At 38.2% G+C, this 24647-nt stretch overlaps 1 protein-coding gene across 2 annotated transcripts in view; it reads left to right on the plus strand.

Annotated features, from left to right (window-relative positions):
• prickle2b (prickle homolog 2b) overlaps positions 1-24647 on the plus strand; it is an 85966-nt gene that overhangs the window by 759 nt on the left and 60560 nt on the right. For both annotated transcript variants that reach the window (XM_008320358.3, XM_017036905.2), the window contains one exon: positions 1274-1359. In XM_008320358.3, the coding sequence (XP_008318580.1) occupies positions 1274-1359 (86 nt within the window). The remainder of the gene's footprint in view (positions 1-1273; positions 1360-24647) is intronic.

Raw genomic sequence — 24647 nt, forward strand, 5'->3', positions numbered from 1 at the left:
TTTTTAAAAAACTACGTTGTGCTTGTTTTTTTGTACAATTTTGCGCATGAAGTTATTCTGTGGTGCTTTTGACAACCACCAAATAGATGCCGCTGCAGCTTAAACAAACAAGTAAAAATTGTGTTAAACCACCAAACACACAGTCTGTTGTTACAATGTTTACAGTCTGTTGACAGTCCACAAAATCAAATTTGCTGACTGAACTTATACTTAGTCTACTTGTATTTGCATAAATCCTGGAATCAAAAGTACAACCCTTTGAGTATAAGGCAACAGCACTACACCTACTCACTTACAGCCACCCCTGGAAGTTAATGGTACCTGACACTGGTTTCACACATGACATTAATTTTTAATGAATTAATTGACTACTTAATTCCCAAGTGTGGCAAGAGATAATAATGTTTTGCATTTTGGCATTTTCTTTGTCTCTAAGTATTTTTCTTGTCCTGTGTCTCTGTGTCTGCAGCCATGCCAGTGCAGCACTCATACCCAGATTTAGTATTTTAGTATTAAGCAAAGAGTAAGTAAAAAGTAAGAGTTATTATTAGCTTATGCCCATTATTCCATTTGTTATTACTTCTCAGTTAAAATGTTTTTTCTTTTGTCGTCCACTTTCAAAATGTTGAAATCTGACATTTTAGTACCTGGATGCTACTTGCAGTGAGTCACATACTTAAAGACATATTTTGGCTTTAACCTTTACTGGAGGTTACCATGGCAATAGTGAATTAAACTGGCAATAGGCAGAATCTAACCACCTAAACACCAGGGCCCTACAGTCATACTCTGGCCTTTTTTTAATATTAACCATTTACAAACTATAGTAGGACTGCCCATACATTGGTTGTACTGACTCCTACAGCAGCGCCCACTAGTGACTGGTAAAAATGAAATTGATTCTTGCTGACTTGATGCAGACTTGAGGTCTTGTACAATTGTTTGCAACCACAGCCAAATCTATTCTATTCTTTGATTTTAACTGCTAATTAAGAAATATTATATAACCTGCTGTTTTGAGTGTGCACAAGCTCAGTTTTTCTAAACAAATAATTGTAATATTGTTGTTAAAAAAACTTTTTTAGTGGCAGTGTAAGTGAGTCTACTTTACAAGTTGGAGTCGGTAACTCACATGAGAAGCCACTTGGGTTTTACAAAGATTTTATTGTTTCAAGACACTTTTGTTTAGAAGAAAAGAAAAAGAAGATTTCCAAATAAACTGTAAGCAGCAGTTCTGTTTCATCCTGTTGTTTCCCTTGTGTTTGGTCTACAGCTGAAAGCAGGAGATGAGCTACAGTGTGGTCAGCCCTGCATCCGCTGTGGAGAACAGTGTCCTGGCTTTTTCCTGCACAAGTGGAGGTAGGGTACAGTAGCTGCAGCGCTGCATGCAGCAAAACAGCTGTTCTCTAGTTACTGAGCACTTTATTTAGAAAAGTGTAGATTCACTGTGTTGTTTAGGTTGTTGAACTCAGGCTAGAAACCACCATAAACATTGTTTACAGAAGACAGAGGCACATAATAAAAGCTGCGTAAAGATGCAAGTAAAGTTTACAAAGCTGCACAAACTTTATTTTCTGTTGGAAACAGCTGTCTGTGTAACGTTCTAAAACTGATCCAGGTGTAGAAATACCAAGTGAAAATGTCAAAAGACCTCTGCTGTTGAAAATGTTCTTCTGTGAGTAAGCATCTCCAACAACTCCAAATAAATATGCTAACGCAGCTAAACTATTACTGATAGTTTGATGGTCACTGTGGATGACCCTGGTTGCACAGAGCAGAAATATATAAAAAGATGAGTTTCTGCATTTGGGTTTGCACAATATTCCATTCAACCCTAACCCCATTCCATGGAATGATTGAAAAGGCAGACTGACCCAAACCAGATTTTCCAAGTGGGATGTTGCAGTTTTCCTTGCTCAGAGGCCTTTCTTTATCCCTGCTTTTGCAAACGCACACTTATTTATCTCTCCAAAACTGCTGTACATGTGCTATATATCCATCTTTACTGAAAACACAAAGTCCAACATGTGCCTATTGTGTTCATATGCTGTGAACCTTGGTCTGGTCTTAAATATTACAGGTGATGTTAAATCAACTTTTTATCACAACCCTGTCCTGTAATGAAGTTAGTGACGTTCGTCACCTGACTGTCACTATAGTGAACAAATCATTTTCATCCAGTGTAATTACCGTTGATGATGAGGATGAGTTTGTAGTTGAGTTTGTGACTAAATCACTGAGGCAGGGTCACCGTCAGACTGATTTATACTGATGGCAGACAGACACGTTGAACGGCTTTCACAGCTGTCAGCCTAATTTGTCCAGTGAAACTCGAAGGCTGCCTCAGGTTCTTCTCACACACCTTTGTTATTAAAAAATGTTAATTTACCAAAGTTGATAATTACAGGTTTTTTTAATATTCTAACACGATCATTTCTGCAGAGGAAATGTTATGTTTTAAATTTGTAAAAAATGAGAATTTGAACTTTATTGATCCCACACTGGGGAAATTGCTGTGTTAACAGCAGATCTGCTGCAACAGGCTGCCCAACAGGAGGCGCCAAGAATGTTGTTCCTCTGGGGCTCAAACCCAGGACCTTTTGCATGTAAGGCAGGCATGATAATGCTATGGAAGCACTAAAGTGACCAATATAATGCATACTTTACGTTTCTTATTTGTGTATTCTATTTCCTAACTCAGTAAGTGTCGATAAGATAATCGATTATGAAGACAATTGATTTGTGATATTGATAATCGAACTTGAATTGGTCAAGTTTTGATCAAATCCCACCCATGGTAATGTATGTGCCCGTGTGTTTATGTGTTTGGAGATGTACAGTATGTCTATGCAGAACACTAAAATGGTCCAGGAGAACCACTGTGTTTCCTCCAGGAGAAGAGGAGCCTTAAGAAAACAAACCTTCCAGACTGGTTGTGTTGAATAGAATTAGTCATGCGCACTGCTGTGAAGGAACCATTGTTCTGGTCCTGTGTGCTCCAAGATAATAGTTTTTCCTGTAAAGACCTTTAATACAGGAGGGAGGCAGGGGAGGGAGGGAGGGAGGGAGGGAGGATTCACGCCTGAGGCCCCCACTGTCCCTCGCTCTCCACTGGAAGAATATAAAATAATGAAATTGCTTATGCTGCAAAACAAACGCCTGTACTGTGGAGAGACGTACTCCGTCTGTGAGGCACAGGTGGTTTGTGTTACTGTGGAGCAGTGTGACCAACGTGTGCAAGAAATGTAAAGCACAAAGTGTCCTCAAACGTGTCAGCATCAGCTTGTTCTCGTCAGCACCAGTGACTGGGGGAGAAGTTGGCAGCAGCACAGGCCTAATGAAGTGGCCGTCAGTGTCGGTGTCTTTGACGCCAGAGCTGTTGGTGCCGGAGTTTGTTGAAATAGTAAAGAGTCAGTGTTACACAATGTTTTACTGCAGTGCAACTCAGGAAGACACGCAGCTTGGTCCGTGGAGAATTTGTTAATAAGGAACAGTCGAAAGTTTTAGTTTAAACTATGTCAGAAATGTATGATTTTATATTCAGTTAGTGCTGTGGCCGGAGATATAGGAGATGTAACTGAGAACAGAACCGTCTAGAAACACCCCCCCCCCCATAATTTATTTAATCTCAACCGTCTAGACCCCCCCCCCCATAATTTATTTAATCTAATCAAATTTGAAACATCTTTAAGAATGTGACGTCTCCAGAATGTCTTTGTTTTCCAGCTTTTCTTAATGAGAAACTGAGGTTTGTGTCGTTGGTTAAACTTTAATCCAAAAGTAATTAGAGAAAAATCAGTGCTTTACAGGACAGCACACAGAGACAGAAGTGTGTGGCTGTGAGACTCTGTCTTTGGAGAAAACAAGTGGAAGGAACATTTCAAAGACAATTATATTAAAATGAACCAACGTACTGTGGCCAAGCCTTTCTGTTTCATCTAACTGTAAACTTTCTCCTCACCCAAATGTAGCCATTCTTTCTTTGTGTTTTAGCTGTCTATGTTTAGAATTCTTATTAAACTTTTGCTTTTTTGTTGAAACTATTGGTTGTTTTGCTGTACTTCAAGAGGATTATATTGTACTTTGAGTTTTAGCTAATATAAAAAACCCTGGGCCAGTTCTGTTTAACTATACAGTAAACATCCCTACCTGACTTTAGGTTTTCTCTTTGCTTTGCTCAGCAGATTTTTTTCAGACACATTTGATTTATTTAGATGTTTTTCATATACTGTACTCTAACAATTCTTCTTATTTCTTTATAATATTCTTTCTTTCTTTCTTCTTTGTACAAACTGAGTAGCCTCTAACTTTTGTAAACTAATGTTTTCCTTCTGTATCTAAATGCTGTAATATTTCTCAATTTTTCAATGCTTCACATTTTTTAAGACCTCTGCCTCTGGAGTTGAGCCATTCTAGATGGTTAAATCTGACTCGCTTTGTAAAATATTTGTGGACATCAGGAGAGTAGTTAACGTTTTTAACCCTCCACACCCACACTGAAAACCAAAGTATTTTTCACAATTGTGAGTCAGGTTTCTTTGTATTTATGTCATATTTTTCTTCCTATCTTCTATTTTTTACATAAAAATGAATCTTATCATCATTTTATTGAACAATAGAAACTTTGGGATTAGTGATACAGAAATGAGGGTCGCTGCAGAGAGTTGCCCCCTCCCTCTATACTGTGTCCTGTGGTCACATACCACATGCTGTTTTTTTGTTTTTTTCTGTTTCCTATTGTTTCAGCAAAGGAGAAACACAGCAGCTTCATATATATATGGTGATGTAGATGCATGCAGTCATTTCGCTGCGTGTGCATTCTTCTCTCTGCGTAAACTCACTTGCACTCTCTGTTTCCTTTCCATAGTGGAGACTTGAAGCCCACTGGCACTGACTCAAGAGCAGAATTTGTAGTTGTGCTGGTGCTGTCCAGCTCTGTGTGGGTGGCAGTGCGTTACTCTGGTTCAGACTGAAATATCTCTACAACTATTTGATGACTGGCCAGATTCAGATGACCTTTCCAACTGGAAAGTGAAGGTTTTTGTGTTGTTGTAAACTGCACAAAAGTCAACCCAAGAAAACTCCACAGTATATTTGATTCATCACCAGTGTTCACCAGCGGGTTGCTTCTCACCTCTGTGTTTGGATTTAACTCTGAAGCACAGGTTTGCCAGTTTATACTGTAACAATTCAGTGAGAGGTGGGATCCTAATTTCCTCTGGGGGCTTTGGTTTGGAAGAAGGAAGGCTTCACATCTCTAGTTTCCAGCTGAAAATCTAATTTAAATGTGTCGGCAACATTTTCAGACTCAAGAGGCGTAGAATTGACTGACCAAATCTGTCATCTCTGAAAAGTCGTCCTTTACAAAATTGAACCATGCTGACTGGTGTTGTACTATCAATAAATCAAAATCCATAAATACAAATAAATAGTGCTAAAAGGTGTGAACTGAAGCTTCACTTCATTCCACACAGAACTCAGTTTTTTCATACACTATAACTGACAATAATGGCAGGGATCTGGGTTTCTTTTCTCTATCAATTCCTCTCCCTTCTCTCTCCTTTTATAAGATACCTCCACTAAACCAGGTCTTTTCAGTCCACTCTTTTATGGAGAGTGGACTGAAAGTGTTGAAGCATATCCCATTTAGAGAGGCCCAGTGGCCCAGCCATAAGGCTGGCTATTTAAAATCACCCAGGCCTACCAAAACACTACCCTCAAGAATTTTCTCAGAAAGGTGAGCCACTCAGGCAGTAACTGTTGGCAAACAACAAACTTCTTTGATACAGAGGAAATTACTTATAAAAAGTGGAAAAAAAAGATTGAATGAAATTACAACATCTCACCTTTTTGTTATCTTGGGTTAGAAAATCTTTTTTTTTTTTAAGTATAAATGTATACCACGGTAGGTTTAAATCTGAGTTTAAAACACACAAAAACCAGAATTCAGACAGTTACATATTCCAGTCCTGCTCTGAAATAATTTATTTAATTATGTCATCAATTAAAACCTGACCCTTAACCTTTAAATTAACTGCCATCTTTATAAAAGTCATGGACTCACTATGGAGTTATCTCCATATTTCTCCATAATATATTCCAGTGTAACATCCCAGGTCAGAAGAGTGTGTGCTACCTGTGTTTCTGTCTGTGATGTGCCTGTGAAACCCAGCACTCTGAGGTTAGAGAAGACCAGAGCAGATTCCCTTTACGCAAACATGCTCCCTCTGAATTATTCATCATCACCATTGGCTCAGTAAATTTACCTCGGTGTAATGAGCCTCATTACCAGGGTTATTAACAAGTGCCCTGAGTGTGAATTTACTCTCCGATCCTGATCATATGACCTTCTCCTGCATCATGCATGTCTTACTTGGCCCATTATGGGTTCAGGGGTCGGTGCAGACCTGAATCAGACTGTAGACCTTGGTGTTTAATTTTGTTTTTAATTTATTTATTTACTCACTCCAAAATGCTATGATAGCTTAATTAAATGTATTTTGGCGTCACAGTTTAGGTTAGATCCAGACACAGCTTGTAGTTCTGGACAAGATGTCCTTAGGTGAAAAAGCTCAGGTTGTCCTAGTGAAGGAAAGAGTAAGGTTGTGTTTGAACTGGGTCCTCAGTGGCTTGTTGACATCATGTCCCCTCAGTAACCCAGTCTCATCTGCATAACACAGGCCGGACTGACACTGTTCACTGTGTTAATAGGCCTGGTCTGACAAATACAACTGCCAGGGCAACCAGACAAATGAATGGACCTTGGCTTTACAGACAGAGGAAAGAGGGAAAATGAAGGTGACGGAGACAGAAAAAAGACGAAGCCATTGTTGTTGGTCAGTCCAGACAATGGAGACTTCAGTGGATTTATTGCTGAAGCTGCCACTCGGTCAGGATATTGGCATGGAGAGAGTAAACCTCCAGACTCAACATTGTCCAGGGTTGAAATCAGTTCCCACCCTGATGTCTTTTGTCCATCTCCAGGTTCGTGTTAATGTAGAAAACAGCATTTTATTGACACACACTTGAATAAAATACTGACACATCTCCACATTAAACTAAAGACATGGGCCATTGACGAGACAAATCTGTTTGTCCTTGTCCTTGTTGTTTTCAAGAATCTAATTAAAAGAGTGGACCAATCAGTTCTGACTCCACATCATGTGACTCATGTGTCTTGGATTAGATTAGTCTCGAATCCAAATCACACACTTGGACTTGGACAAAGACTTCACTTTAACTTTACCACCTCTGCAGACTTGTGTTTTTTGCAGTGACTTGGACGTGTTGGAAAACATTAACTTAATTTTGGTCTTTACTTAGAACAGTGTTTTTCAACCTTGGGGTTGCGGCGTAGAACAGTGTTGGGGCAACACCTTGGGGTTGCGGCCCCATGTAAGGTGACCTGAAATCTATAAATTGATTAAAATAATACAGATCAAAATGTTTTTCAATTAATTATTATTCTTTTTTTTTAAATTATGACTAAAAACACCACACACAAGCTATATATATAAAAAATATGACAGCTAGGGGTCGCCAGAGAATTGTGAAAAAAGGGTCACAGGACAAAAAGAACTGACTTAAAACTTGTTTTCCTCATGACTGTAACTCTTAATCAAAACCCTGGGCACAGGACTGACTTAAAACTTGTAACTCTTAATCAAAACCCTGGGCACTTGACAGTTTTGTTCACTGACTTAGACCTGGACTCAGAGGACTAGGAGTGATGACTAGAGTACAACATTATATGAGAGCAGCTGATGATATAGTTATGTGTATAGTTATATGACTGCAGCCATCTAGTGTAAGTCTAGATTTCACTGCTTACACACATGAATTGTAGTGGTTACATACCCAGAAAGAATGAAAAAACTGATGGATGTGTGAGATTTGAGCTGCAGGTTCAGACAGCAGTTAGAGGTGTCACGTCATCCAGCAGGTGGGTTCTGGTTCTGCAGGGTAACCGGAGATGCTGAAAGGTTTTGGGTTTCTTCTCTGCTTGTAATTGCCCTTATAAGTTACAGTGGCTCAAATATCATGGAGTACGCCATGACATTGTGAAAAGCCTGACAGGAATCAAACTGTGGGTAGAATTTTCTTCACAATATCTATTGTGTTTGTTTTCACTGAATGTTCTCTTAAAATTGAGTTGATTTGAGGAAGACACTATGAAATAGTTGATGTTCTAGTTTATAACCCTCCAAAGTAAATCTTTTATTCTGTACTATAATATGGCTACTTCAATACAGTAACATCTCCCTGTGATTGGTCTGGCCAAAATTAGCCTTCAGAAATGCCTTGATATGGTGCTTAAAGTTCTAACAAGGTGCTAAAAACAGTCCTTGGTGACAAATGGACTTGTCGACTTCCTCTATGTGAAGCTCATGTCCCTCATTTGTCCCACAATAGGGACATTTTTAGTGTGAGTCTTTACAACCCACACACGCTGCCACAGGAGGCGCCATAAGTATGTGCATGTAAGGCAGAAATGTAAGGCCAGAATGATAACCACTACACTATTTGGAGTAAAGCCATGTATTGAGCTCCCCCTGCTGGGTGATAAATAAAATACTTTGTGACCTGAGATGAGTTTAAAATTAATATTAATGTGGGTGATGGTTTCCTCCACAAGTTGAAAAATATTCTGGTAAAAATAAATAATAATTGCAAATTGAAAACTTTTTCACTGAAATATAGAGAGAGACTGAGTCAGAGCTGGAAAATGTCATCGCAATAAAAGTGCACGCAGGGGAACAGAAATGAAATGTCAGCTCGTCAACATGATTTAAATCTTACTTCTTGACTCATACTTTAAGGTGCAAAGACATTTATTGAGTTAGCTTTTGTGTCACTCATTGTCTTAATTTAAAAAAAAACTCTACATACCTCTAACATTCTCTATCACTTGTGCACATATGCTGTTAATTTTTGTCTGAGTACAGGCTTTAATGAAGACTTGGTGCGCTAACAGCATTTTGAAGTGTCAGTGGAAATAAATGCATCAGACTTACTATTTAACACCCCCCCCCCCCCCCCCCCGTCTCACACACACACACACACACACATCCACAATCACGGCCATCCTCTCTTCGAAGATTTACAGTTTAAACCAGACCTGAAGCCTGAAAGGATCATCCCTCCCTCCACTTCTTTACTGCTTAATCCATCAATTCCTTCTTAATTTACCTGTGGGATTTCTCTGTGTGCAGCACAGATTTAATGTCAAATTTACAATTTCTAATTCATTCAGTGCCTTGTTGAAGTCATATATCATTCAATTTGCTAGTTTAACTTGCTACTTTACTGGGGTTATTATTTTGCCAATTTGTATACCTACAGTATACACATATATGTGTGTGTGTTTTCAAATTTGTCTCTCTTTTTCTTACACATCTTCAGATTTGTGTCCCCAAAATCACCATGAAGGTGCCCTGACTCCATGAAGCTGAACAGCTTTATAAATTTTTTTTTTTCGGTTTTGCCTGAAAAGCATTGAGTGGATTAAAACGTGTCCCACAGCAAACTCTGATTTCCTCTGGGAAATAACTAAACCTGTGGTTCCTGCAGAACCTGCATGGTAACAGTGGAATGTTATTTGAGTGTTTTAAATATGGTTAACTAGATAGAAATCTCTAGGAGGGTGACCTCCTCCTCCTCCTCACACTGGTCCTCTACTCTGCCTGTTTGACCTGGTTTGATGAGGACCAGTGATGTGTAGTCAGTGAGCAACATCAAAGCTCTCTTTGATGATCTCCTCCTTTTGTTTTTTCCACATCCTCTGCTCTGTCCAGTCAACTGGTCTCATCTGAGGAGGCAGAAGTAGGAAGAGGACAATCTATGTGCTTCTTTTCAAGTAGCCGGCCAATAGAGGTCAGTATTGTACAGCAGCAAAGTTACGCGTGTCAGTGAGTCCTGTGGAGAGAATTTACAAAAATGTTCGAGAGCGAAGCCGAAGGCGAAAATCAGCAATTAATTCTACTGTAATGGGGGCAAACGTAGAATCAATGACAGTAATTATTTCATATGTTAGTACAAATATGAAGGTATTGTTTTGTAAAAATACAGTAGTATGTATAGACCCTATATATTTTTTAACATTACTCATCTATACATATTAATGATTATTAAATGATAATATTAATGAACAAAGACATTAACATGAACAGCTGTATTATAGACATTAGTACTGATATTTCCATAGTATTTTCAAAGCTGGTAAAAGCAGACATTTTTTTTTTAAAAAGTTCTGTTTTCCCCTTACCAAGATGTGAGGCTTTTGTACTAGTTAAATTTTGCAGTAACAAAGTATATGTACTCCATTACTTGTCTCTGTTCTGTTAGGCCGATGTGAGCCGTTCATCTTTGACTTTCACATTATTTTAATGATGTGTCCTTTTTCAGAACAGATCCTAAAATCCCAGTGGAATCTAAACCAAACACTCATTTGTCCTAAGTGCAAAAGAGCAGCTTGATTACTCTGCAGTGTTAAATTATTTGATTGGTTTATTGATTCAGCCAGCCTTCTGATTATTGGTTGGCTTAAGTAGCACACTGACCTGGAGAATTGGCTCCTGCTGCTGCTGTGTACATAATAATGGACAGCTGCTCTGTCACACAGCAGTGAGGAAAAAAGGGCTTCCTTTTCAAAAAATGTTGACTACAGTATGTTTCATACTGGTTTTACTTGTCTTATAATTCGTACTAAAAAATACATCACATGTATGGTGAATACTGAATCTAAAAAAAAAAACTTGTCATAAAAAGATTTCTCACCATTCTAAATACCTTTAAAGATGATATTATTAAGCCACCTGGTCAGATTTGAAATACAGTACAAACAGTATTGAAAGTGATATTTGCTAAAATGTCTTTTGTCTCAGGTTGATTATCTTGGTTTGATGTCCCTCTCTGTCGTAGTCTCCGTCTTCCTCACGCTCTCGGTCTGTGTGAGGTTTTACGTCATCTGCAGAGTGGGCGAAGTGTTGCTTTGGTTCAGCTCTCACTTTTGCATGAGTCAGTGATGAACTGAAATGCCTGTGCGTGAGTGTTGGTAGAAGAGAGGCTCTTAAGTGAAGCCGCTATTTCATGGTTGAGAGAGTTGATGCGCGAATCTATCCAGGGTCCATATCTGTAATGGTTCAGGACAAATGGAGAGAGAGACTGAAAAACATGACCCCACACAAAACACTCTGTGACCCTGATAATATGAATGTGCACGAATACAGTACGTAAATGTAGTACAGATGAGAAATGCACAGATTAATACAGATGGATGTTTCTTTTGTTTCTTAAGTTGACATGTTTGTCTATTTGTTGATCGGGGCCTGGGGATGTGTGTTGTCACTTACTGGTCAAGTGCCACTAGTTTAGATCAACAGACTAATTTTTTTTTTCATGTGCTGTACCTTTGCTCGCTCAAACGAGAGAGTTCTTGATGAGGAATGTTACAGCCCACATGCTGCAGTCAATCAGGTTGGGCTTTAATGTCAAAGTTAAGATATTGAATTACATGTATTGGGTGAGAGCCTCCGGTGACAGCGTTAGCTAAGCTTTCAAAGTCAGCCTGTTGTGAACATCATCATCATCTTCATCATCATCCTCATGTGCACCCTATTGTATCTTCCAAGATCTCTGCATGTTTCCGTGTTGATGCTCTGATAACTCCTCTTGTTTTTTTTATCTTCACTTCTCATTCTGGCCAAGTTCATTGTTGGAGGTTGACTGGTTGCCAAGGCGATGCGAGTGCTGAGTGTTGTTGCTGCCTTGACAGCTGACTGATACACATGCCAGACCATTTCCCTGGCCAGCATTGATTTGGAAGCTGCGTTACAAACATCAAGTATAAATTAAACTAAGCAGCTTTAGCTGATTCACCAGGACATCAAAATATTCTCCCAAAAACCATCCTTGTTCTGTGTTGTCCACTTTAAGAATCTCTTACACTCACCTGACAAAATCTTATTTAAAGTCACCCTGTTTTTCAAAAAATAATTACATATCAATTTAGAAATGTTGAAATTTAGCCAAATAATAAGTCCAGGTTAGTCAATAAATAGACAAGCCTTCTGGTTGGCCGACTTTTACAGCCTATATGACCAGATGAGTTTTTTTCTTTAAAATGACTTCATGAATTACAACAGATTTATTACATTTCCCAAACCTAGTGCTCAGTCTTCTGTTTTTGACTGCCTCTGGCCTCTACTCTCTCATATCTGCAGACTAACACAACTACGAGGTCAAGAGGGATATCCACATTTCCAATAAAAAGCAGCTGCCCGACTCTAAAGTGAAATAATTAACCATACATTGTGTCTTTGGTTTTTCTTGGCACTGGTTCACTGAAAAGTATGTGTTTGTCTAATGTAGGTGCTGTTTTGACTCTTCCCAAAGAATGTACGTCTCTAGGAAACAGGGTCTTGTTTCTAATAAAAAAAATGTCAAATTCAGTTAGTGTAACTACAAATCAAAAGCAAATTGGTTTATTAAATTATGGAGTTGGAAACGCTCCTCTGGATTTAATATATATGTGAGTGATTGAAATCCATCAGTTCCAAACAGAGAGTTTATATATTTGCCCTGATCTTCAACTTGTTTTTTTTTTACTCAACTATTTGTATTTTTGACAGTGATATTTTATCAACTTACCTTTGAGAATATACAGCTACAAGCATACAAAAAACAACAACAGACGTTTTAATTTATTATGATATGAAATTATGGTTGGTCAAAAGACTTTTTTTTCTTGTGTGCAATGTAACTTTTTATTGTTAATTTATTATGGTATGAAATTATGGTTGATCAAAAGACTTACTTCAGCTTCTTAAGCTAATTTCTTGTGTGCAATGTAACTTTTTATTCTATGCTAACAATTAAAATGTTCTATCTTATTATTATATCCCTTATTTTCAACCAAATAGGATTTAATTCTAATTAAAACCAAAAAATAATTTAGTAAGCGGCTAACAATCTTTTTTTTTTTTTTTTTTTTAATATTCCTCAGCCTCAGGCCTGTAGAGTTGAGTGGACTTTGTGGCTTTGTCAGTCAAACTTGATTATCTGTGTTGTCAGTGTTTTTTCTGCGTGAACTCAGCTGGGCCACATTTGTACCTCGCTCCATGGATGTTGTGTGTAAAGATCAAAGTCTACAGTATTGTTTATGTTCTGTTTGGTCTAATTGTCTTATGTTTGAATCACTGACCATCTGTCTTTTATTTTACTGTTTGTTCATTCACTCATGTGTTGGCATTGATTATCACAGCTGGCTGAAAGTACTGGCCAAGAAGGAACTAATTGAATTTTATTGAAGCTTGTACAGGGACGGTGAGCAAAATGTAAATACATAGTTTCCCTGGAAATCTGGTGGTGGTGATGACAACCATGATGATAATGGTGATGATGATGATGGTGATGTGATGATGAGGCGTATATTTGTCTGTAGCACAGTGTTCACATTGTCTAATTACAGACTGTATATTTATTTACGGTTCATTACAAACCCGGTCTGGTCAGTTCACGGATGAATACTAATGTGTTCATTATTTCTTCTATGGAGTTTGAAAAGTGTTTTCTTTTTTAAGCCTTTTGAGGATCCTTCTTACATTATAGTTGATCATATTGACACCTGTGTTATTGTCTTCTTTGGGATCTCCTGTCAATCTGGATATAATTTTACAAAATTAGTGAATCCTTCTTTTTGTCCTCCCCCGTGTAAGCTAACTTTCATTAACTGTTAGATTTTTTATCATCGAGTTCTTTTTGTTTTACATTTAAAATGCCTGTTATTCTCAATAATTTATTTCTTTTCAAACTATTTGCTGTTTCCTGCTGTTCATTTTTCCAAACTACTACTTTAAGTTAAGTTAAGTTTCTGTCGCTTGGTAAAAGGCTGCTTTTTGGTCTTTTCATTTGTGTACTTTACCTGGGATACATAAACAATTTTTATTTATTTAATTTTTTTAAGTATTTTTCAAATATATTTTATACCCTAATAACTCTTGTGTGGGTCATATTGTGTGTGTCTGTGTGTGTGTGTGTGTGTGCATCGGTGTGATAAGTAATAAATTAATGATTCCTTAGGGTCTCTACAGGTGGTATCCAACTGTGTGTGTGTGTGTGTGTGAGTGGTATCCAACTGTGTTGTGTGTGTGTTTGTGTGTGTATGTTTGCATGTGTTCAGACAGAGAGAGAGAGAGAGAGAGAGAGAGAGAAAGAGAGAGAGAGAGATAAAGAACAGACGCCAGACGATGGACATACTGTGAAACAGATTGATATCCAGAGCAGGTGTGGCTTACACAACACCTTTGTCTACTTTTCCGTGTGTACTGCTGTGACATGTGCCTGCCCGTGCTCAGGAGCATATGACGATCACCACAGAGTTACCTGTAATAATTAATAGCTTGATATTTGATCCAGGAAGCGTGCCTGAGTTTATTTTTCATTGTCTGACGGTAATTAGCCAGAAACCTCATGTTCCACACGGCCTCTGTGATCAAGAGTCACAAAGCGTCTCACTGACCCCACTGTGTTTGAGTGGGAGAGAAAAAGAAAGTGAGGGAGAGGAAGACAGGGAGGTACACACGAAATTTCTGACCTTTTTGACCTCATATTTAAAATCTAAATTATATTTTTATCCACGGTGGGGCTGTAGTGTACAGGTAGGATTTCATCATTTTTCGCAATAATTCAGAGTTTAGTAATGCATTTTTTTAGATTCATGGTTCTTCAGTTTTTTGGTGAATATTCTTCTACACTGTGTAGAAGGCTCAGCATGTGTCGAGGTGCAGTTTGACATACGTAGTGTGTTTGGGTTGACTCGTGGGTGGGGGTGGTTTCACCGAGTCCCAGTTCCACCTTTGCTTTATTTTACTTGCAGATGCTGGAACTGACAAGCTGTGCTCAAAGCTTTTGAATAATGGATTGCAAACATGAGCAGAATATTTGACAGTGTGCACCTCCGTATCTGTCTGTGTTTTTGTGCCTACCGTCATTTGTATGCTGTTGGTATTGTTTCCACTGTGTCTCCAGATGGTGTTTGGAGCAGGCTAAGCTTCACTTGACGACACTTCTGTCCTAACTTAAGGGCCATTGTGTGGAAAGAATCACAAGAAAGGGCATTAGGCCGTGAAGGATGACTAATGTTGAAAGTCCCAGAATACTTCTTGATACTTGTTATGATCGATGGTTTAGAGACAGTGGTATGGTATTTAACAGGAGGCTCAGATGAGTTGAAAATCTACATCACAGGGTCAGTTGGAGGTTAGTGTCGGGCATCAAGTCTCAGTTGTTTGAGTCTAAGTCACAGAAGGGAAGTTTGGGAAGAGTCAGACATGGCTCCTGAGGATTGAAATTTAGGGTGTCATAGCAGAAAAAAATCAGCTGAGTTTGCATCAGGTTCCTGTAGTTTGTATTGAACCTGAAAGAGAAAAAGATGATTCAGTAAATCACTATGGTATCAAGTCCAAAGCAGTCAAGAAAAGGTTCCAGGTCCGAGTCACATCTTTATGGTTACATTGATATCCAAGTGTTTGAGTTTGAGGCCAAGTCCTATACCTGAGTTTTTTCATCAATTTCCAAGACACAGCAAAAGACTGGAAGTTGACTGTTAGGATTAAAACAACCCTGAGACTGCAAACTTTGTTTGGTGTGATCTTTATAGACTCTTCTCCCCCGTCTCTCTCTCTCTCTCTGTGTGTGTGTGTGTGTGTACTACATTGGGGGCAGGGGTGCATTAATGCTAAATAATCTGCTCTGTTTGTTTGCCTATGCACAGAGCCGGACTGTGAGTCAGGCATCATGGCCAGACAGGGCTGACTCCATTGGTGGAGAAGGTGGTTGGTGGTCATTACCATGGCTCCAGCACAAATCTCATTCAGGGTCAACAGGGTCACACTTGTGCCAAAAGGTGCACATGTGGGACCTATTTGAGTCCAGAGGTTAGCCAGGTACAGAGGGATGGGTCATTTGTGGGGTCCACTGGCTAAGTGGACATTTGTCATGATCATATTACAGGATAGTTTTATTCACTGGGTGAGGATTTAGGCATCTGAGCTGTTAGGATTGGGTAAGCTGGTTAAATGCAGACCATATATCTTAGAAAGAAGCAGCTAAAATCCTAAATAGCATTTAAATACTCTCCTTCTTTACTGCTAAAGCTTATGGCCTTCTTTTGTTTTAAAGTCCTAGTCATTTACTTCCAAGTCAGGTCATTCATTGTTCTCAGTGTAGTATATCTTATATTTATATTGTCAAAAATGACATACTTCTGTGTACCAGTTTAACTCCCATTAATTTAGATGTACGGTACAATATATGTATACAGCAGTGCCAAGTCAAAACACATCCTACGTTAGTTTTGGTGCCTGGAGTTTTACAGAGAAAACCCCAGAATTGGACAAAATAAGAGAGGGTGATAGTGACACTGAGGAGAAAAAAAAAAAAACATCAGTCAAAGATCCCTTTGTCATGAACTGGAGTTAAAACTCCGGAGGACGTTGTGAAATATAAACAATATCCACCAACAGACAAAGTCTATAATTCTGGCTGCCTCACATCATATCCTGCTCTGTAATTGTAGTGGATGTCTTTTAATAACATACAAACCAAAGTAGGGCTGTGGGTTTCTACAATTTAAAGAACAAGCATATTGGCTTCCATATACCCAGAGTTTGAGAAGATATTTTGACCATTTTTTATATATAAAAGTCTCTATAATGGTCCATCCAACTAAAGACCAGATGCAGTCAAATCCAGTAAAGTCTGAAAACAGAGGCCTGCAGCCTGGCTCCAAGGTTAAGAAATATATCCATGACCATCTCAAAACTCCAGAACCTTTAAGGTCTCAGTGCAAATTATGTATATGAAATGTATTTAAACAATTTTTGGTGCCATTACATTGAACAAGAACAAGGGGCTGAAGGCAGTAACACACTTTAATGTTCTGACAGGTGAAGGCCTGTAGATTTACTTTGAGAAAGCAGAACCAGAACTCTTTAAGACTGAGAACATACGTTCTTCAATCTGCTGGGTGTCGAGGTCAGACCACCTGGTAAGAGCATAAAGTGTTGGGACAGGAAATACATTAGTCAACTTATTTTTTTTAGGATTATTTAAAGGGATACATGCGTGACAGATGCAGTGGGCAGTTCCACAGTCCAAAATGTTTAATCAAGATTCCTTGGTTCTCAATCAGAGAAAAGTCTTTTTTGAAAACTTCTTGGCATTTTTTTCTTGTAACATCTGTTTAACAAAAACATCTGTTTCTTTCTCTTGTTTTTAGCATCCACGCTAACTGCTACTGCTATGGTAACTGCTACTTCATACTCACCGTGTGCAGCTTCTTTTGCTGGCTAACTTTTTGTTATTTATTACAGTTGTTGTGTTATAGCTACTTTTGACGTTGTCTACCTCCCACTGCGTACAATTATTCAGATTATCAAAGACATGCTGTGCTAGCTGCAGTATATCAGTGGTTTTCACTGATATTCTAACTGCTCTGGTGTGGTGGAGCGTGACATAAGTGGGGCTACTAGTGTGGTGGAGCGTGACATAAGTGGGGCCAAGACACTGGAGACTGTATCCTCAGTGTATGGACAAGTTAATACAGAAAATGTGTTTTTCTGTCTTTATACGTTTGAATTGTGTTATTATCCCCAAATGATAACTATCAATAAGGTGCAGGCAAATGACAATTGAATGATAGTCAATAAAATATTAACTCCACTCACACACCACTCATTCCCTGGGGTTCTTGAAGTCCTTTTACTGATATTTCTGATGCTCTTTGTGTTGAATGAGTCACACTTTCTAGAGCGTTGCAAAAGCATCAATTTATTCATTTTAGAAGACTCAGGCTTCAACTTCTGAATGGAGAAAAGGTCAGGGCGTTATTGTGAAGTTGTGGAGGCGAGTACCATATACTGTAAGCTGGTCTGTCTGCACTTATGCTTCTGCTACGTGGGATGTTTTCTGTCAGCATCTGACAGCTTCACTTTTACAAGTTCTTGTTCTTACGTTGACTGGAGCAATATTGCTGTATTATACATTTGGACCAAACAAAGAAGCAGTGAAGATGCAAAAACAGCACAAAGCCCTAAAAATATATTATTTTATTTTAGTATATTTTATACAATGCTTCATATGTTTCTTAAGTTTATTTTTCAAATTAATATCTATTTCAAGAGAATAAGAAATACACTAAGCATGAATTAGCATAAACTTAAATTTACATTTTGTCAGAAGTTAAAATTATTACTATTAAAAATAATAAAATAATAATTTTAATAATAATTTTTATTGAACTGAATTTCTGTTGGAATGCTAAAATAAATAAATCAATATTTTCCTGTTTACATTTTCAGCTGTTCACCACTAGAATAAGGTGGAATAAATCATAATAGTAAAAACTTTGTTTCAGCGACGACACTAAACCAAAGACTTTTTTTTATTTCTGTAATTCATTCTTCCTTGGAAACATTAAACAGAACATCCTGCCGTGACCGAATAGAAGGTCAGTCACGGCTGTCCATGTTTGGACGGTTCCTCTCAGTGTCGTTCATATCCTCCAGCTGGAGAAGCTTCCAAGGACACTCCAGCTGGAGGTTTGAGACTTCTCTGTGATTTGTGTGGTGTCTAATATTTTGTCCATATGGTGCAACAGACAAGCACATACTGAGCTAATATTCCGTCTAACTTTCACACACGTACACACCGCAAAACTCTTTTCACATTTTCTTCCTCTTGCTTTATCCACACTCGTTAAATTTATTAGGCCAAAAAAGATCTTTGAAGGAAGATGTTCTGTTTGGAAACAAAACAAAGCACAACTTTTAATATTCAAAGGTGAATTTCCATTTCTATTGGGTTCAGTAGCCTCAAATCCATGTATTATATGAAAACGGACAAATTCACCATCTCAATTCATTATTGAAAGAAGTCTTTAGCCTGGAAAAAGCCAAAGTTTATCATTGATACCACTTATTTGTGATTAATGAAACCAGAAATGTAAGTTAGTCAAAAAGTGCTATGACAAAGTAAAATGAAAACTTTATTTCTGAAAATAACAAAGTCTTGTTGTACAGAATAGTTCAAGTCAAACAGAATGGGAACCAAACATGTTTGAGGAAATCCAGAGGCAGTGCCAGAAAGAAAAGAAAGTAGAGTCAGGGTCAAGAGCCAAAAACTGTCTCTGCTGATCGATGTAGTCTAGCTCCAAGTTCCCAAAGAGACTTTGAGTGTAGTCTAGGTAGACCCCTGAAGGTTTTGACTCAAAGTCTTGGTCATAAAGGAGGAGCTCAAGTTCCAAAAGGTTTGGGTCTAAGTCAAACTCAGTGAAGAAGAGTTGGTCCCCAGAGTCAGAGTTACAGAAAGTCAGTAATTTATAAAACTCTTCCAAGTGTTTGAGTCCAGGCCAAAGTCCATATCGAAAAGATTGACCTGCGTTTGAGTCCAAATCACCAAATTTAAATTTCAGGCTAACCTTTAAATATAAATAAGTTCCAAGGGCTTTTAGGTCCGAAGCCCCTCTAGAAAAAAATAGGAGATTTTAAAATGAGTCCCAGGTGGGGTCATGAAAAAAGTCTGCCTAAAGTCACAAATCTTATAAGAGATAATCCAAGACAAAGATAGGTTTAGTTGTCCAGCTAATATAAAGTTCATATTAAAACCAAAATGTTCACTCTGTTCTTAATTCTTATGCCAAGTGCATTAGAATAAATTCTGTATTTTTGTAAGTATCAAGACAAAATTAATAATAATAAATAAATGAATAATAATGGTAATAATTTGTTGCAGTTTTATAAGAGGCATTAATACATTAACTTACTGCCCCTAAAATAACTTTGAAATGCCTGAATCTGACTTGAAAAACTAGGTTAATGGTTTTAAATAGAAATAAATGCCATTTTGTTCCCTTCATTTCTTCATTCAGTTGAATAAATTGAAAATGTAATCAGCAGAATAATCGATAAGAAATGTCAGTGTTCTCAGTCTTTCATGAATGTATTCACAGGATCTAATAAAGATCCAATTTAAACCGCACTCTCCAATCAAGCGATTAATTCAAGCTTGACTGATTTTTACAGCCAAAAAAAGAAGGATATGATTCATATCTGTGGCTGTTTTTCTCTTTAGCAAAGTAGAGATTTTTTTTTCTGTGTCTATTTCATATGGAAGAGCAGACATTCAGTCTTTCTGTGGTCTGGCAGTCTCCATTTCATCATCTATCATTATTTCATTTTTTTAAAATATTTAATATAAAGTAACAGAAACTAAAAGTAATGTATATTAAGGTCAGATGTCCGTCAGCAGATTTTTATACAGTACATATGTTTACATGTTGTGATGGGGGTTTGTCTTTCTTTGTGAATAAACCATTCTGTATGAAAAGCAGCTGACAGCAACATGCTGCATGGCCCCATTCCAAAGAAGTGCTGGGGATTTCGGGAACATTTATTCACTGTGTCCAGGCTCGGCTGGGGTTATGGATAAAAGTGACAGCAGATGATGCTTCTTTGTAATGAGATTTTTTTCCTCTTTCTTTTCTCTCTGGGAAATCCTGCGGAAGGCTTGTTAAAGCCCTGAACCATGAACGGCTTAGCTTGGACACAGGAGGCCCCTGACACGGAGGACGGAAGGATTCTGTTCTATCAGATTAGTCCAACAGATTGTAAGAGGGATAAAGTGGGTTTTTTAAGTTGTGGCTGTAAGAACAACACACAGCGTTAGCCATGAGTGAGCTGGTTATGAAGCCTGCCTAAGAAACGCCATAGCTAGAATAAGACCAGGATAAGATGAAGGTAAATGATTGACTGTGGCGACCCCTGAAGGTAGTAGACATAAGATGAAGAGGACGAAGAAAAAACAGTCTTTTCTCTTTGTAGTCCTGATAAATATTTCAGAGATCATGTTCAAATCAGCTGATTATAATGGTGCTGATAACAGACAGACCTCTGTCCTCTAACATTCATCACTACATTAACACCAGACAGGAGCGTGGCCAGTAATGCTAAAACATGAGCCTACATAATTAATGACCTAGTCTCAGTACTCTGTAGTTATTACTGAATGTCATGGTTATCATGTCTCAGCCCTGTCTCAGTGGGATGTCCTGACGATGGTCAGCGTTACTGTTCAACAAGATCTTAGATTTATTATTCATGGAGCGCTCCTTCCATTCACCCATCCATTATTCATTTATGCATCACATCGGATCTCCACTGAGAGCTTATGGTTATGGATAATCTTTAAATCGGTGCCGTTCGGATTTTTACTTTGTATAACTTTACAGAAAGGCGGCGAGGAAATATGTAGACGTGTGCACAGTAATGTTCTACTGTTCTCTGAACCAAACCTAAATGGATACTTACTAGGCTAAGTAGAGGACACACAAGAATGAAGACCTGGTTCATGATAGATAGATAGATAGATGTTACAAATTACATTTAATGTTTGTGGTGCAAAACACATTTTTTTTCTCTCATATTGTCCTCTGCTCCATTCACCCTATTTTGATCACATAATATGACATTACAAGTGCAATTACAGCCAAATTCTAGACCTTTTCATACACTCTGCCATTAGAATCGAATTACCCAGCATGCACGTTAGCACCAGATGGATGAGGGGTCATTTGTCTGTCCATTAAACACGCCGTCCACAGGTTTCTAACCGACCGTGTTGTCGTACAACGAGCCAGACCTCCTCCCACCTTCGTGACTGATGACTTGTGCTCTGCACCAACAAATCATAATGAGCCCATCTGACAGTCTTTATGGTGCCTTTTAGGCCGGAGGAAAACGAACAATAGGCTGTCAGTCAATGGGACAGAGTAAATCCATCTGCAGTCATTAACTGTTGGGATGGAGAGGGCACTGCCACTCGTACAATGTGGGCTGGTAAAAATGAAAGAAAAAAGGATGATGACAGACAGGGGAGAAAATGATTAATTTTTAATTAAAAATGGCCATTTTAAGTCACAAAAGCTACAATTAAGGATTTGCATTATTTAATAAATCTGACAAGGATTTATGTTTTACTGGTGATGGTTTTTAAAAAAACGACCATCAACATGAGCCATGAGTGAATGACCTCCCAGTTTAATGACATTCAAATTAGCACAAAATGTTTACTCTAAATTCATATAAATATACAGTATATATACAGGGAGAGAGACTGAGAGTGTCCAGCCTTATAGATATACTAAATTCCTGAATGTTTCCATCTAAAGTTGTCAGTGTGTTTTGACATTGGAGCAGAAACACACTGCTCTTTGTGTGTGTGCATGAGTCGTAGCACGTGGTGTCTGACTTTTCAAAAAGCCCCTGATCAGTCCTTTGTTCCTACTTGTTTTCCTCGCATCCTCTTCCACCCATGTCTTAGCGCGGCCTCCTCAGAGAGGGTGAAGTTGATGTATGACATCTGTTCAACTGCGAATGGGTTGTGCATGTCCCTGGTGGCACAAGTGAACGCATCTCTGGTATCTCCTTCATGCATTGTGCATTTGGAAAAAGAAATGGGGCAGAGGTTTGAATTCAAAACAAATGCATTCTCTCATTCATATATATATATATAATATAATTATAATAAGACTAAGCAGAAACAACAAAAATAAATTAAATAAAATGTAGAGTTCTTATTTGATTAGACATCATTAAACGAAAAACCAAAGAGCAGAAAGTTATATAGTGTGACATCCTAAACCTATGGAATAAAATCTAGAATAAAACAATAATAATAATTAATTTATAATTGTTCAATACAATTTGAACAATTACATAAATTAAGTTTTAAATTAGAAACTAAATTAAACCAAATAGTATAGCAAAAACTGCCATAGTTAAGTTAACAGATATTTAAATAATTATATTTAAAGAAAAACAACCAATTTAGCAAAAGGCCCAAAGGTGGGGGTTAATGTCATAGCTAGAAGTTGACTTAATGATAAATGGCCAAAAATAACAAAAAACAACTTTGTTCAGTTTATAAAAGAAGTGTATGTAAGTAAATAAGTAAATAAAAAGGTCAAGTTGTGTTTACCCAGCCTTGTGTTGTAGATGGAACCTGTACTTTGTCCTCAAAAGTGATCAGTCCCAGACGTCTCAGAGAGACAGAGACAGGAAGAGAGAGGAGCAGGAACCCCGAGGAGGAGGAAGAGGAGAAGTGTGAGACAGTTTTGTATCTCTTAATGACAAAAAGGAAAGAAAGTTGAGCCATAAAGGAGAAAGAGAGGAAGGTCAACATCAAGCCTCATTAAAGTGACAAGCCGCTGCCAGGAAGCTTATTGCCTTGTTTCCATGCGAGTGATAGACGGTCTGAGAGTCTTTTCTTCCTCCAGGATTCACTCTGATGCACTGTTTCCTGTCTGAATGTTGGCCTGCTGATAAATGGAGGAGTGAGCCACTTTCACAGCTTTCTGTTAAATCCACTTAAGAAAGAGGATTTCCTTCGTCACAACTTGTTGACCCCACTTTTTTTTTTAAACTTAGGATAAACAGTTCAGACTGAGCGTTAATGCTGTCTGTGCCGTGAGAGCCTGACTGATGAGACGAGCAGCTTCCTTAGAGACAGACGGATCCACGTTTGTGGTTAACTGGAACTGGATAGCACTGGAAAAAAAAGACTGTAGCTGCTGCTGCTGCTGCTGCTTTGGGAGTTTCATGCTTCACTTCCTTATGGTTATCATGCATGAGCTTGTTTTTATAGTTTTGGTTCTTGTTTTCTATTACTTGTATTTTTTCTTAATTCCGAAGAGGTTTTTGACATTGTATAATTACTGACACAAACGCATTCTCATAATTTTTTTGAATTATTTTAAGTTCTATCACATTCTGCTAGTTAAACCATCTACCTGCAGATGAGAACATAACAACAGCATTCAGATTTAGGGATGGATACAACTCTTTCATGTCCGATTTTACTATTGCAACTTGGAGTATCTGCCAATGACGATATCGATCCGATACCTTTTTTTCTCCTCCAGGATGCCACGGGCTGCTGTTGCTGAGGCATTTGGTTGAGCTTTTGGACTTGGGCATTGGATCAGACGGGCTATGGTTGTTTTCTTCCATGTTCGAGCCTAAAATGTTGACTAATATCGGACCAAGAATCCCTATCCAGAATATAAGAATATTTAGAAATACTTGAAGCTGTCAGCTGCAAAACTTAGTCTTGATCATTTTTTAAAATCCTATCTCCAAGATTCGGGCCTGCACAAAACAATGTCGAACAAAGTCAGAAAAATCAGAGCTGGAACATTGAGAGCATTATCAAAAGTCTGAAGAGAAGTTTGTTTGTTTGTTTTTTAATACCAGTCTCTCATTTTGACTTGGTACATTGTTGCTTTTAATGTCTGTAGATGCATGGTTAACTTAGCGATCATCTTCCAAAATGCAGTTTCTTGGCCCAGCTAACTGTTTCTTCTTCTGCTACAGTAACAGTGTAAATTTAAATTCTAGAACAAAAATCGATGGCCTGCTGCAACAAGTTGGAGAGCCCACGTCCTTCTTTGTGCATGGAGGGTTCATGTAAGGCTTTGTTTATGATTCCTCAGCAGTGTTAAATGACTGGCTCAGTATGACGATGCCTCAGAGACAGATGTTGAGTCAGGACATGATCCATATGCACACACACAGCACACACTCATGTATGGT

The sequence above is a fragment of the Cynoglossus semilaevis genome, chromosome 11, assembly GCF_000523025.1.
Source record: "Cynoglossus semilaevis isolate Cse_v1.0 chromosome 11, Cse_v1.0, whole genome shotgun sequence".
NCBI lineage: Eukaryota > Metazoa > Chordata > Actinopteri > Pleuronectiformes > Cynoglossidae > Cynoglossus > Cynoglossus semilaevis.